At 35.5% G+C, this 16,449-nt stretch overlaps 1 protein-coding gene across 2 annotated transcripts in view; it reads left to right on the forward strand.

Moving 5' to 3' along the window:
* Nucleotides 1-15,554, forward strand: part of Gxylt1 (glucoside xylosyltransferase 1) — a 46,120-nt gene extending 30,566 nt beyond the window's left edge. For both annotated transcript variants that reach the window (XM_078014875.1, XM_078014876.1), the window contains one exon: nt 7,720-15,554. In XM_078014875.1, coding sequence (XP_077871001.1) covers nt 7,720-7,881 — 162 coding nt within the window. In that variant the 3' untranslated portion in view covers nt 7,882-15,554. The remainder of the gene's footprint in view (nt 1-7,719) is intronic.
* The last annotated feature ends 895 nt before the right edge of the window (nt 15,555-16,449 follow it).

A 16,449-nucleotide genomic window follows, 5' to 3' on the forward strand; every position in this document is an offset into this window, starting at 1 on the left:
TGAACTCCCAATACAGCAATACAGATTGCTGTATCACATCAGTTACCCTTCCATTGATTGACATATTGCCGTTCTAGTGACTGATGTATTCTGCTGTCAGTCCTATTCTCTACTATCCCCCCTCCCCTCCCCTCCCCTCCCCTCCCCTTTTCTCTCTCTACCCCCTCTACTGTAAATCATTTCTTCCACTTGTATTATCTTGTCTTACCCCTCCTTTCCTCTTATATGTAATTTTGTATAACCCTGAGGATCACCTTCCGTTTCCATGCGATTTCCCTTCTCACTCCCTTTTCCTCCCACCTCTCATCCCTGTTTAATGTTAATCTTCTTCTCAAGCTCTTCGTCCTTACCCTGTTCTTGGTTACTCCCCTTATATCAAAGGAGTCATTTGGCATTTTAGAATCCTTTCTTCTAACATTAATACACTTCCTTATTTGCTTAACCCCATAATACATTTAAAGTGATTTCAGAAATGTTTCATTCTGCCATTACCTTCACTTCCCCACCCCGCAAAACCAACCTACTGAAGTGTTCTGGATTTGTTTCCAGCCCTTTTTCCTCCTCCCCTGCCCCTGAACAAGGGTAAACACTCAATACTGTGTTCAGAAGTTACCTGAAGTGGTTCTTTTGTCCTTCACTTTCAATGTAATTATTTTATTTATTTGAAGGAAATTTGGGTCCATTTTTTCTTTTCAGAAAGTTTTTAGTTTTAGCTTTTATTTTCTACTCTTGTTGATACAATATTTTTGATATATGGAATATTAATACACTTCAAAAAGTGAAAGCCACGTAAGGGTTTACTCAGATGTAACACTTCTTTCCTTGTCCCTTACCCGTCAACCCTCTTCCCCCACAGTTTCCAGTGTCGTTTTCTGGTTTGTGTGCCTAGGTTTCTATTTGTAAGAAGGGAAAATGTGTGAATGCTTGTTTTATAATTTTATAATTTTGTTTTATAATTTCATAATTTTTCTTTTCTTACATAAAGGGTAGTATGTGTATTCATTTGTTGTTTGGGTTTTATTTTTCCCCTTACTTAAAATATTTTGGAAATATCTGTACCAATCTCTATGTTAGGACATTTGGTAGATGCTCGTGTTTTGGATTATAAATAATGTAGCAGTGTGCAGTAGCCTTGCTGTGTGTGTATGTGTATTTGGGAGGTGAATCTTCAAGGTAAATTCCTGGAGTGAGATTATTATAGTGAAGATATTGCCTGTTTCCCCTCTGTAAGGATTGTTGGCATTCCTGCCAACAGTTCATGAGGCAGCCTATTGCCCACATCCTTGTTAATAGAATGTATTATCAAGATTTAAAAAATTTGTCAGTCCAGAAACTGAATCTTGGTGGAGTTTTAATTTGCATTGGTCTTATTACAAGTGAAGTTGAATATCTTTTTATATATTTAAGAAACACTTTAATATTTTGGGGAATGAATTTTCTTGTCTTTCGTCTATTCTTCTATAGGGTTTTGAAAAATAATTTTATTAAAGTATGGAGTTCACTTATTTCACGTGTATAATTCAGTGATTTTTAGCATATGTACAGAATTATATAGCTATTTTCATAAGGGAGTTTTGATCCTCCCTTTAATTGTTAAAAGTTCTTTGTATATTGTGGGTGTTAGCCTTTATCTGTGATATATTACTGTGAATATTTTCTCCCAATTTGACTTTGCTGATGACATTTCATGCCCTTCAGAGTTTGTTTAAAAATTTTTATGTAATCAAGTTTATCAGTCTTTTCCTACCTACACTTGGGAGATAGAACCAGTTATAGGAGAATTTCCCATGCACTATTTCATTTATTACCTTTACTCTTTTGTTTTGGATGAGGAATGGATACCATTTGATCCTTTTCCAAATGGCTTCCTTGTTGTCTCAATGCCATTTATTTAAAAAGTTTATTTATTATCAAAGCAAAGAGTTGAGATACTGACTTTATCAATATATTGCAATTCTCTTTGTGGTTTCTATATTTTCTGTTTTGTTGCTTTCGTCTATCCATTTGTGTGTCATACTGTTTTAGTTATTATATGTTTTAAAATCTGGTAGGCCTATCCTTTCTTCATAGCCTGTCCTTTTCAGTGTCTTCCTAGCCACTATATATTTATTTTCCCATAAGTATCAACTGTTTCACTCGATAAGAAAGCTTGTGGATAATTTTATTGGGAATATATTAGCTTCATACATTAACTCGGGGAACATTGACATTTGTTGGTTGCTGTGTGTTGGATGTGGTTCATCCCTGTCAAAACTCTTATTGAAATGTAATTTTCAGTGTAATGGTATTGAGAGGAAGTAGGGTCTTTGAAAGTAATGAAGTCATGAGCGCTTCACTCTCGTGAGAGATTAACAGTGCCCTTGTGTGTGAGATAGTTTTCTTTTGACGTACTGGGCATTGAACACAGATGTGCTCGATCACAGGGCTCTATCCCCAGCCACTATTATTGTTACTATTATTGAGACATCTTACTAAATTGCCAGGGCTGGCATCAAACTTGCAATGCTCCTGTCTCAGACTCTTGTGTCTCTGGAATTACAGTTCTCACCTGGCTAAGATGAGGTTATTTTTTGAGAGGGCTGGTTGTTAGAAAGCAAGCCTGGCTCCCCTGACCTTCTCTGCATGTGCCTGTTTACTCTTCCACTTTCCTCCCTGAGACCCTCAATAGAAGTGTAGCAAATGTTTGCACCATTTTCTTGGATTTCCAGAATAGTGAGAGGAATAAACCTCTTTTCTTTATAAATTAGCCCAATCTCAAATATTTTATTATAGGAACAGAAAACAGACTGAGACGGTGTTGTTGAGACATCTTAACCAAGAACAGCAGGCTGTCTTTCCATTAATCTTTCAGGAATGTTTTGTAATTTTCATATTATACATTTTAACATATTTTGTTTATTCTGAAGTATGTTCATACTTTGTTTATTTGTTTACTTTATCTTTTTTGTTGCTTTTGTAATAAGGTTTATTTTAAGCATGTGCTTTATAATGACTTGGGGGAAAAAACCTATAATGCCCTTCTTCTTCCCTTATCCCAGATATCTGTTCTTCTGTGTCTTTTTCTTGTTTTTATGGTCTCCTTTTGGGTAATTAAAGTGGATTGAGAAGGATATTATACAAGGTGTACTTTTAGATGAATACAAATATCTAGGTGAAATTAAATTTTTTTTGTTTTTTAATTTGGTGGTGCCAGGGATTGAGTCCCTTGTATGTGCTAGGCAAGTGCTTTACCACTGAGCTACATCCCCAGATCCAGACAACACATTCTTAAATACAAATGGATCAAGGAAGAAATCACAGGGGAAATTAGAAAATACTTAAAATGAATGAAAATGAACCAGGTCTCTGTGAAAATGCTAAAGACAAGGCGTGGGCAGATTCAGACAGCTCTGGATTTATGCTGCAACAAGGAGCTCTCCACGTCAGCTCACTCACCACTAGATAGGGAGTATGTGTGACCACTGAGCTCTCATGCAGGTGTACTGCCTGCTCTGCCAGACTGTACTTAGTCTTAGGTGTGAAGACAAAACATTAATAAATAATAGGAGTGCTGGCTTTGTTTAAGGGTCAGGGTTAGAAGAGATTATGACCCCTATTTACAAGGTTCTCATTTGCTTGTGACTGAAAACCTCTTGTCTCCTATAGCCTCACAGGTAGCAATAAGAATAAAAACACTATCATCCATTGTAACAGAGACTGTACTAGAAAAAGAAAGCTTAGCAGTTTTGTCCTGAAGGGCCTGGGGAGGTCTCATTGAAGAGAAGTTATTTGAACTGGGTCCTGAGGAAGGAATATGAGTTTGCCAGGTGAGTGGGCCAGTCTGCACTGAGAACAAGCTTCAGAGGCTGTGGAAGGGTCCTGGGGAGGTCAGGATGGAGCTGTGCAGTTGGCCTGGTAGTGAAGGTAGTCAGTGGACAGGCAGCAAATGGACGAGGAGTGCTGTGCCGTGTTGGCCTGGTAGTCCACCATCATGGGGAATGGAATAGAGCTTTCTGCTGGAAACCAAACCTGGTGGTGGACGAAGTGCCAACAGCATTGAAGGCCACAATTTTCAGGTACTATTTGCTAAGTCTCTTGTCCTATAAACTTGCCAGATAAAGTTGCTAAATAATCACTTATGATATGACTCTACTTGCTAAAGAATTATGAAGTGTAGTATTGATTTTCACTTTAATTTAACAGGCCTTCTATACCTTCAGAAACTAATGTTGTATTTTAATAATGTTGTATGACAGAAGATAATAAAAATGAATAAAAACATTAATAGGGGTTTGAGATTTTTGTACAGAATAGAAAAGAAATTCATTCCTGTAAAAGCACAATTCTTTTGTCTTGAGCATTTAAAAACAATCTATTATTAGCAAGTTAAATCTCTTCAGTTTTGTTTGTGTGTTTTCCTTTGGTTTATAAATATTTATCCTTAAAAATATGAGTAATAGTTTTAAGTTGATTAATTACTTTTGATTTTTAAAAAATAGATTTTATTTTTTAAATGATTTTGAATAGTAAATGAATGATTTTTTTTTTGCATTTGTTTTGGGTCTATGTTAACTACAGTTTGTATTTATCCATTTTTCAACTTAATGAAGTTAATCAGTCTTTTATGGCGCTCTTATCTTCCCTTATCTATAATTCAGTAAGAAGTGTAATTTTTTAAAGAATTACATACAGACAAGGGTATTTATGCAAGTTTCAGACAGAAGCTTAGTCAAAGCCATGGAATGCGGTGAATAGTATGAATTATAAAGGATATGAACCAGGTTTAAAATGCAAATGCATAGCTATGTATGCCAGCAAATCAGTTTTTGTAGTCCATACATATTTGTTAAATATTAGTTTGTTGAGTGAATAAAAATTATTTAAAAATTACAAATTCAAAATGGGAACAAAACATTTTATGACTCTATGAGGTATTTTCTGCTTCATGTATTTCATTCAGAGTTATATTTCCTTGGTGTTTCTGTGTTAACTTTGATTTACTTTACACACCACTTATATTAGCATAATTATGTCTGAAAAGGAGTTTTGCACAGTACCTCCTTGTATAGGGTTGACACTCAAGGATTTTGGATTGAACTGCCAGTTTGCCATACTTTTCATGCATGTTTTATTCTGTGAAAATGCCTCATATTGCCTAATCATCATCATCATTGTCTCATGATTTATTTTCGCTTTTCATCTATCTATCTATCTATCTATATTCATGATCTTCTAGAAATTTGTGTACTTCTAGAAATTTGTGTACTTCTAGAAATTTGGGTACTATGCCAATGAAAGGAGGGAATGATTAACTGCATGGGGTGAGGCTTCCAGAGGAGCTGGCATTTGACCTGAGCCCAAGGATGATGAGTACTAGGTTCAGAAGTAGAGGGAAGGATGAGTCAGGCGTAGTTTGCAGTGTGGAAAGGGCTTGCCATCCAAGTAAGGCAAACACATGTGGCTTGGGACTGGGACACATAGGTGCAGCTCATGTGACTGACAGAATGCAGTGTCTTTAGGCTCTATACCAGTCTGATAATTTATATCCTTCATTAAAGGTCAAATTGCTGTGTCACATGGTGAGCTGAAGGAGTTCTAATTTATGCAACTTTGTATTTTATTTCAGAAAATATTTATCAGAAAATTTTTTTCCACTGGTGAGGGAATAAAAACGTTTAACCAAACATTCAGATTTAAATCCCATGAAAACGACTTAACCAAATCTCAAGTACTGTGTAGTCCTAGGAATCAGCAGTCTTCCCCTAATTCTTAAATGTTTCATTTTACTGTTACAGAATAGTTAAAAAAAAAATCACAGTTTGGTTTTCCCATAATTATTTGCCTGTCACACAGTCATTCAGGTGTGTGTTTTGTACATGTTGGGATGTCAGTGGACAATGTTGCCTTCAACACCAGACACATTTAGGCATATCTGTATATAGCACAGCACTTTTCTCAGTTTCCCATTGTTCATTGAGGTTCATCCTTTGACAGTAGTTTTGAAGACTTAAAGCATTGTTTTGTTGGCTTATTTGGAAAAGCATTGCTGTATTGTGGTTCAGTGCTTGGACCTTGGAGTTGGACTACTGGGGCAGAATTCCTGGCTTCACCTCTTACTAGGATTGTAACTAGGAAAATTCTCACTCCTTGCCTTGGTTGCTTTATTGTGAAATGGGGATATTGTTATCTATTTTATGAAGTTGTTATGAGGTTTATATTTATTAATACATATGAAACTTAGATTGGTATCTGGCATGTAGCAACCACTTTTTGTGCTGTTACTATTTTCATTACATTGTTCCTAGCTAAGCTTTTCCTCTTCCTTTTTTTTTTTTTTGGTATGTGTGTGTGTATGTTCAAAACAATTTTAGATATTTATCTTCAGTATATGGGATTAATTTTTAAAAATCAACCTAAAAGTGATGCTCTCATGCAGTTTATGTTCACAGTCTTGTTGCTCAAGTGGTGCTGAGGTATAGGATTTCTTGGCATCTCTTCACTGCTGAATCCCATGGCTTCCCACAGATTGACTCACTGTGCTTAGGTTGGGGCTTTCATTTCTTCTTCCTCCCTCAATGTACTAGTGAAACTCAGGTATAATCTTAGGTCACGTGGATCTCTTAGATTTCAGGTTCTGAATTTACTTTGTGAGTTCGCATTTTTCACTGTCTTCAAATTTTAATGTAAACTGTTTTATTTTCAAGACCCATCCGACTTTCTAATTGAAAATTTGCCTAATAGGAAATACTGAGTTAAAAAATACACCTAATGAAAATCCTATGATTACAACTTATTTTCTCTTAACTACTACCATACTGTTCCCAAATATATTCATCAGGATGTTAATGTATTTAATTTTTTTTTGTAGTTGTAGATGGACAGATGCCTTTATTTATTTTTATGTGGTGCTAAGGATCGAACCCCAGTACCTCACACATGCTAGCCAAGTGCTTTGCCACTGAGCTATAACTTCAACCCTGTTTATAGATTTTTTTAATGATGTATTTATTGTTTACTTTTTGGACTTTTTTATGTGAGAGTATGAATCCCTATGAAAACTGCATAACATTTAGCAATTCTCAAATGTAGTTATTGTGGGGATCTTTTGTGCAGATAGGGCTCTTTGGGAAATGCTAAACTATGTCATCATATTGCATTCCTCATTTTCGTGCATCCCATCTTTCCTTTCTAATATAGCCCAAGACTGTTACCAGAGAGATTTTTGGAAGGTGGAATGGGGTGGGATGCTGGGAGCCCAAAATTTTAACTTATTCTTCATTACATGAGTACACTGCTCATTTAACTTCTTCAGGAAAAAAATTACTCTGGAAATGAGTAATTCCTTCCTAAATACTTCCCAAATCCTTTTAAAAAGGGATGCCTTTTTTAAGCGAGTCCAGCTTAAATAGTTTTTACCAGGTATCTTCAGAGCATTGCTCATCTTATATCAGTATCTCTGGGTCTTCTCTGCCTTTGGACATGTTCTTCCCTTGGCTTGGGATGCTGTTTCTGTTACCCTTCTCTGAAAAGCTTTTCCTCATTCCCCCAGGGGTTTGCCCTCACTGTCTGACTTCTCTAGTAGTTCGGTATAATTCACTGGAAATATTTGTTGAACATATACTTTCTGTGAGATATTAAATGGAAGTTATTAATATTAAACTAATTGACGAAGTTGTTTGGAAAATAATTAAGTTTTTATATGTATCATTGCTTTTTTTCTTCTTTTTTTCCCCCCTCTAGTGTTCTTTTGAAGATAACAACATTCGTTCCTTATTAAAACCTTTAGAACTGGAACTACAAAAGACAGTGCATACATACTGTGGAAAAATTTACAAAATATTCATCAAGCAACTAATGAAAAGCATACGAGATCGTTATGACAGACCACCAAAGGAAAGGTGATTCTTGGTGACTGCTAAGTTAAATGGGTGCAAACAACAAAGTGGCAGAAGATAAGTGTGAAGGAATAGTCTTGAATGAAGTGTTTAGGAAGGAATTACTCATTTCCAGAGTAATTTTTTTCCTGAAGAAGTTAAATGAGCAGTGTACTCATGTAATGAAGAATAAGTTAAAATTTGGGGCTCCAATGATAGACTTTTTTGATCTCTGATGTTTCATAACATTACTTGCTGTCATTCCAGTGTTGATGAAAATATTATAGTGTAGCCTGCACAGTTCTGCTGGCTCCTACTCTCAAGCGAGTAAGAATGGTAGGGGTGTATGGATGGAAAACGTACCTCATACACAGGGTGGACACTCAAGCTGTGAGTATAGCAATAATTTTATGTCAGCACTAACCTCACTTTAAACATGTGAGAAAAAAATTGTTTACAGGGACAGAAAAGGTTCTGTTTCTCAAGAAATGTGATGTAACCAATGTAACCATTGACAATCTATGTACCTTTATACATTTCATCTCCGATCTACAATATTTTTGTGACAATCGTGTTGAAAATTATTTTTAGACTATAATTAAGCTGCACGAAAAATTGAGCTGTATAAGAAAGAAGAAAAATAGTGAAAACTCTGAGGCATTATTCTGTGTGTGTGTGTGTGTGTGTGTGTGTGTGTGTGTGTGTGTGTGTGTATGTGTGTGTGGTGTGTGTGCGTGAAAGGGGGAAATAAAGTGTTTTTGTTTTGTATGTATTATTAAACTGTCTTGCCAAAACTGGGTTCTAAGGTATTTGGGGAAGTTTTTTGTTTTGTTTTGTTTTTTAAATCACTTTAAGTGAAAATTTTCAGCTTTACTGGGCATTCTGGAAGCAAAAAATATTATGCTGATAATAAAGTGATAACCTTAATAGTAATGCTAATCTGATGGTGGAAACTGCAATGGGCCAAAATATGTAAGCTATATACTTCCTGGATCAGTAAGTTTAGTTACAATGGAGTAGAAAAAGTGGTTCATTTAAACTTCTTCTACCTCAAAATGGCTTTGCAAGGTATTTTTGAAAAGCAAATGTATAGAGCCTTACTTAAGTAAATTAGACAACTTGGTGGATGATTTGGATTAGAATAATGTTACATCTAACTACAGAAAAAAATAATTTTTATTGGGTTAATCTTGCCTTTTTGAATATCACACACTTTTTTTTTTTTTTTTTTAAATCAGGGATTGAACCCACAGGCACTTCACAATTGAGCTACAACCCCAGCCCTTTTTAGTTTATTTTGAGTCAGTATCTTGCTGAGTTGCTCAGGGGCTTGCTAAATTGCTGAGGCTGGCTTTGACTTTGTGATCCTCCTGCCTCAGCCTCCCAAGTTGCTTGGATTATAGGTTTGCACCATCACACCTGGCCAGGACAGTTAATTTTTTCAAAGCAAGCCTTGAAGTTGAGAAAAATATTACTCTTGGTGTTCTTGACTGCTGTGTAGTTAATTGTAGATTCTGAATGTTAGTACATACCATGCTTGGGCACATATCGCATTTTACCAAGCGCTATGTGCTATCTTCTTTTTCTCTCTTTATATTTTAATGCTTAAATAGAGAAGGGAACTCATGAAGGAAAAATCATGCTGTTTGGCCTACACAGTGTCCTTTATGTAGATCAGGACTTTGTAGAAAGAAGTAGTCAGTACTTTGTTGTCTGCTATCTTTGTAGTTCAGTCAGATACAGATTGAGAGAGGAAGGTTTAAAAAGGCAGATTATTAATTGATTCTCACCCCCCAAAATAAATAAATAAAAATATAAATAAATAAATAAAGAGAACTGGATAAGCAGCCCAGTACTCTTAGAACAGATGGGTTGAGAGAGCAGGAGCCCACTTCCTTGGCAGAATGCCTTGGTGGAATACCTGAACTGTGTTGAAATTGAGCTCTCTGAGAAAATGAGAATCCTAAAATTGCCATTTTTGGCTGATGTATATAAGACCCTTTCTAAGTGTCTACAAATGAGACCATTGCTTAGCTATATAAGACTCTTTGGGCAGCTTGTTAAAACTAGATATCCTGAGCTTCACCCTTTAGAGACTGATGTACTCTCTAGGATGATGTCTGTTAAAAAAAAATATTATAGAAGAGATTTAAAAATTACAAAAAAGTAGGGAGCACATAGTTCAATGGTACTCACCATTCCAATCTAATACTGGGCAATATTTGAATTGTTTAATTTATTTCTTTTTTCCCCCACTCTGCTGAAGTATCTTAAAATCTCAGACATCGCTGTAAATGCTTTGGCAACTCCAGAGTCTTGTACCTAATAAAAGTAGCAGCAGTCCTCTGGCCTCATCTGATATCCAGTCCTTAAGCAGATTTCCCTGATGTCTCCAGTATGGCATTGTTTAGTTGGTTTGTTAGAATCAGGGTACAAAGACAAGTTACATGATTATTCTGTTTTTAACAGGCACCTCAGGTGATTTTGATGTTGACTAGTCTGGGAACCACTGGAAATTATTTGCCAGCCTTAAGGTTGAAGTTAGAGTGCCACAATTCCTGGCCTAGTAGGTCAATTATAATTGTGATTTTGAAATAAGAAAAAACTATTGGGTTATTGACAAGATATGAGTCTATTAAGATTTGATTTTTCTCATTGAATGGATTCTCTCAGCCCTATGGGCTCCAGTGTGAGGATGGTTCTGTGTAGAGTGTGGTCATGGTTTAATCCAACTGGATTGTGTGCTGTGGTCTCCTTTGTATTGTGGCTTATTTATACTGTCCTGTGGCCTACATTGTGGACCAGCTGGAAGGTTCTTCCTCTGGTCTATTCAGACCTGATCTAATTGAGGATTTTACCATAAATTGGGTTATGGTGAAAACTGTCTTTTTTTTTTTTTTTAAACCTAAAGTCAATGGTATCACAGAATGTCTATAACAGTTTTGAAGTGAATTTTCTGAATTCTATCTTGAAGGTAATTTTTTTCCTTGAGAATTCTTAAGAAATGAAGTGCTCAGATCTAATAAGGTTAAATTACAGATGGATAACTTGGAGAACATAATATTTTTTCAGTATAAGAAGTCTTTCAGAAAACATAGTATATCTATGCAGTTGATATAAATTATACTATATATTCTTTGAGGCTGTGTGTTAAAAAACACACAGTTTTGACCTCAGATTTATCTCTGGGCTACAGTATCACCAAAGTGGAAAGATTAAAATGTAGTCGAACTTCATTTGTATAAAATAGTCATCTTAAATGAACTTGGGAAACCTTTAGAAATATACTTTGTGATTTATATTTTAAGAAAATTATTTTTTCCTCATGAAGAAGAGTTCATCATGCATACGGTAACCAAGTGATTTGGGGACATTTTGAGCCTGCAGTGTTATTACTGCCTACGCATTGCTGCATTGCTTTCAATCAGATGGCAGTGGTAGAGTGACAGGAAGACCAGGCTGAGAAAAAGAACTGGATTCTCTTCATGGTCAGAGGCCTCAGGTATGCTGTTTAGACTTCACTATGCCTTAGGTTTTTAGGTGGAGCCAGTATAGTGTGCCCTTCAAACCTCACAAGAGAAGGTGAGACTTCGAAGAAAGAATGGATTTGAACACATCCTGCCTGGTCTGTTACACCACACCAGTGTTAGCTCTAGGTTCTGTTTGGCCCTGGTGGTCCTATCCTCAGGCTGAATGTTTTCTGGCATATGTCTCCAATAAGAATTATGTAAGGAAGAGTTTTTCAGGAAGAGAAAGTAGAGAAGAAAGATGATGAGTAATCAGAAAAGAAGGAAAAGAGAGGAAGTGAGAAAGGGAGAGGAAAGAGAAGGGAATAAGAGAATGACAAAAGGCAGAGTAAAGGAAGGATGGAATGAAATGGGAAAATTGAGAAGTAGAGATGGAGAGGAATGGTGTGGAAGCCTTTTCTGTTGGAGTTGTGCCCCCACCCCCACCCCAGGTCACTGTCTGCCTTAGTCCTGCAGGTCAGGAAAGATGCTGGTTACCTGGCAGGAGACTCAGGGCCTTGGTTTGTTGACCCTGCAGATAGATGCTCACTGATTTTTCAGTACTAATGATTCAACATTTTATCTTTTTTTTACTGGATCCCATTGTATGATCTGGGACCTATGGAAGCAATATCTTCCATTTTAACTTTGCCCTTTGGATTTTGTAATACTAAATTTGGATTATGTAAGACTAACCACATTCACCAGGGGAGGCTGGGGTGGAGGGACTGCTTTATCAGGTCTGGAGGGCAGGAATCTACCATAGTAGTTTTCCCAGATGATACTGATAGGAGCTGAGTTTGGGAATCATTGCCTCATCTTGAATGGTAGCTTCAACAGCAGATCACATTGTTTTATTCCTCAGTAGAGAGGTTTTCAATTGAACTATTATGGCTGCATTCAAGAGAACAGGAGATGGTAGAAACACTAATTAAAGAGGAAAACCTTAAGAGGATTTTGTTGTTGTTGTTGTTGGTACCGGGGATTGAACCTAGGTCCTTATGCCTGCTAGGCAAGCACTGTAACACTGAGCTGCATCCCTAGTCTTTGCTGTCTTCTTTTTTAGACACTTATAATTTAAGTAATAAATACCATAGTTATAATGTTTCTAGAAAGACCACTGATCTGTTTTTATAAAGTAACATTTTTGATTCCTTAGAGTAAATAGGAAATAAAAGTAGGGGTGCAATATGTCAGGTATGGGGCCAGTTATCCATTTATGAAATGCAATTTCAAGTATCTTGATGTAATCATCGCCTTATTGCATTTTGATATTTAATAAGAGTAGATTAATGATTTGTACTATAATAGTTATCCTTTTATACATTGCCAAAGCAACCCTTTTTTGCTTATTAAAGTATGGCTAAACTATTCTGATGTTTGTTGTTTCTTAATTCATTGAACATAAAGCTAGATTTTTAAAAACTAAGTTATATAAACTTAAGACAAGTCTAAAAGGTGGCATAAGAATCTGAAAGAAAAAGCTATGAGTGAATAGGATGTTATTCAAAATCTAGCAATTACAGAATTATGAAAAATAATAGGATAGCATAAAGAATAGCATATTAGCCTGGGCAGTTTAAAATCTGTAATCAATTTGATCTGCAAATCAGTGTCTGACTTTGAAAAATTTGTTTTATCACCTCATCTCTAATAGTTCCAAATGTCTATGGGAATATTTCTTTAGAATTTTCTATAAACTTAGTTTTCAAACAAAAGAGAGCTTTTGCAAAGATTTTCTCTTATCTCTCTAATACTGTGAACACTAGTTGGAAGGTCTGTGCTCAGACATCTTAATATCAAACTTAAGAACTGATGTGCAACCTTTGATTAGGTTTAGTTTTATGTACAATTAGAATATGTGAGCATATACACCCATATAATACATCATAGCAACCCCTTTTAAAAACTGGTGAAAAGAATGCAACAGTGAATATTCTGTTAAAAAGTAAATTGATTTTGACTATGATGGACCGTAGCTGTTCAATAGTCATATAAAATCTCTTCAGGGAATATTGGAATGTTATTTTTGTTGTGCAAAAATAATCCAGGGCTTGTCGTATTTTTGAAGAATATGCCATCCACTCAAAATTTATCAGAACTGACATGTGTCCACATGCATTGTCACCAGTATTTGAGAGTTGGACCAGTGGTTTTTGAAGGTGCTGTAACAGATTTGAGAAGGAGACAGAAACTGCACCAGTTCTGAAATAAAAAACTGAAAAAGGTTGAAGATATCTTAATATTTTGAGTAACAGTTCTAAAGCGGCAGGAAGGCATCATGGTATACTGCAGTATGTAGAGATTATTGCTCTGTAACTGCTTTTTACCTTAACCTACTTTGTTTTGAGAGAAATGTGAATATCTTCCTCCAAGTATTTTGTGTATTTTGGGAGTTATTAAAGGAGAGTATAGAATTATACATTTGGTTCTAACTTGAGAATAATCAAAAGTTGTTTTATTCAGTTTTGAAGGAATTCGGCTGTGTTGCTGTTACTAAATAAACATGTACTCAATAAAATGTTTAATTTTTTGAATGATGTCTGAATTATTCTAATAAATAGTCAAAAACAATTTTAGGGGGGGCTGAGGATGTAGCTCAATGGTAAAGTGCTTGCCTGGCATGTACATGGCCCTGGTTCAATCCCCAATATTGGAGAGAAAAAAAAAGTTTAGGTAGTCAGTGCCCAGCTTCAAAACAGAGAACAATTGTATGGTCTTTAAGTGGGGATGCTGGGTCACCAGGAGTCCAGTTGGAGAGCAGTTCCTCAGTTGCCTAATTTATCAAAGACCTTGATGCCTGCCTTGTCCCCATTGCCATTTTCACCCTGTGATCTTGGTCTTCCCTCCTGGCTCCAAAGTGACAGTAGAAATTCTAAGTGACAGATAACAACCAGAGGCTGAAATAAAATTCATTTTTATGAGGAAGGTTTCACTTTCCCTTGTAGTTACAGCGATGCCTATCTAACAATTGCTTTGCAAAGGGAATTAAGTTCTTCTGATTGGATCAGACCATGAAGATTTGCCACTAGACTTAGAAGAATGGCAACTCTGGAGAAGGAGAGCAACATGAGGGATCTGGAGTTGTTGGGGTAGAAGGACAGATAGTTTGGGAGATAGCTATTGGGTGGGCAACAGGCCATCCCTTACTAACTAAAGCATTTGCTGTAATTTTGGAGGGGATCAAATTTCACATCTAGAGAAGAGTGCCCTTTTTGTATCAGGGACTAATTTCGTTTTAAAAAGCTAGTAATATTATTATCTAACATTTTTTTAACTTTGCATATTTTATTATATCATAGTTTTTCGTGGGGGAGGGTCACAATCGTAGTATAAAAGGTTTGGGAAGATTGTTGAAGGTGATGATGGCTTCTGATAATAATTTAAAAATCCCTTTAAGCTGGTGATGAGGAGTTTATTAATATTAGCAATATGTTTTAAATTAAATTTGTAAATTATGAAATCTCATTGAAATAATAAATTTTAAAGTATATGAAGTAAAGAAATAAAAAACCTTCCTGTTCGTCTACAACTAAAAACATTTGGTGTGCATCCTCACAGTCTATTTTTTTTTTGATGGTGCTGGGGATTGAAACCAGGGCCTTAAATAGGCAAAGCATTCATTCTACTACTGAGCTACATCCCCAGCCCTCTTCCAGGTCTTTTGTGTCACACATACACATGGTTCTAAAAGTGGCTCCTACCTTATGCACTCGTCTATAAGTTGCCTCTTTTCACATGATATATATTTCCTTGTCGTTGCATTAGATCCACCTCATTCTTTAGAGTTACATATTATTTCAGAGTGGTATCCTTAGGAGAGATAGTACACAAACTTGTGAAGTACAAAAGTATATAAGCAATCAGTTTCAACTTGATAGGGAAAGTAGTAGTTTTCCCATTTTCCAGTTAAATGTGATTTAAGGAACATTAATTTGTGAATAAAATTGTATACCTCAAGCATTCAAGTAAATGTTAAACTGATAAATTTTTTTAATTAAAAGTGAAATTTATTTCTACAGATTATTTGGTACATATAAATAGAAATATTCGGGGGCTGGGGATGTGGCTCAAGCCGTGGCGTACTTGCCTGGCATGCGTGCGGCCTGGGTTCGATCCTCAGCACCACATACAAACAAAGATGTTGTGTTTGCTGAAAACTAAAAAATAAATATTAAAAAAATTCTCTCTCTCTCTCTCTTAAAAAAAAATTAAAAAAAATAAATAGAAATATTTGTATTTTGTGAGATTGACATCTCTGTTACTTGAAGTTTCTCTTCCCTTTTTATTTTTTAAGGAATATCTTGAATATGTAGAAAATATTAAGTTAAAAGAAGTAATTTGTGAAAATGAACAAAAATTCACCATGAGGTTTGACTGTGCCTGGCCTATTGTTCTTTAGTTTCTATGTGTATTAACTCGTTGATATAGCTGATTAAAAGTGGTTTTAGAATAGTGCTCTCCTGCAGAAATATACATACTTGAAATTAATTCCAATAACATGTTTTATTTAATGCAATATATCCCAAATAGTATCTGGACATGTAATCAATATAAAAATGTCAGATATTGCACACATTTCTCATACTATACTTCATATAGCATTTTTCATGTATGTTTCATGAGCATTTTTCATGTATAGTACATCTCATTTGAACTTGCCTATTTCAAGTGTTCAATGGTCACTTGTAGCCAGTGGCTACCATGTTGGACGGTGCGTATCTAGAATGTAAATTCTAAAGGCACTATCTGTTTTCACTGTGGTATATCTCTGTCAGTTAGTATTGTAGTTGTACATGATGCTAAAATTTATTGAATTAATTTTAACTGAGAAATGTTTTTTTCTTTCTTTTTTTGGGGTAAATTTGGAAAAGGGTTTGAACTCTCGCCAATTTCTTTATAAAAGCATTAAATAAAATTCTCTAATGTCTACTCTCATTAATGGTGAAAGATTAAAATTAAACCACAATAGGTCAATTTTAAAAATCCTAATGAAAGTCTTTTTGTTTCAGAAGAAGCTCATGAAGTCGGTTTACAATCAACACTGGGACTACCTATGTGCTCAATGATAGGGAAATGATTAGGTAAAT

The sequence above is a fragment of the Ictidomys tridecemlineatus genome, chromosome 6, assembly GCF_052094955.1.
Source record: "Ictidomys tridecemlineatus isolate mIctTri1 chromosome 6, mIctTri1.hap1, whole genome shotgun sequence".
In the NCBI taxonomy this organism is placed as follows: Eukaryota; Metazoa; Chordata; class Mammalia; order Rodentia; family Sciuridae; genus Ictidomys; species Ictidomys tridecemlineatus.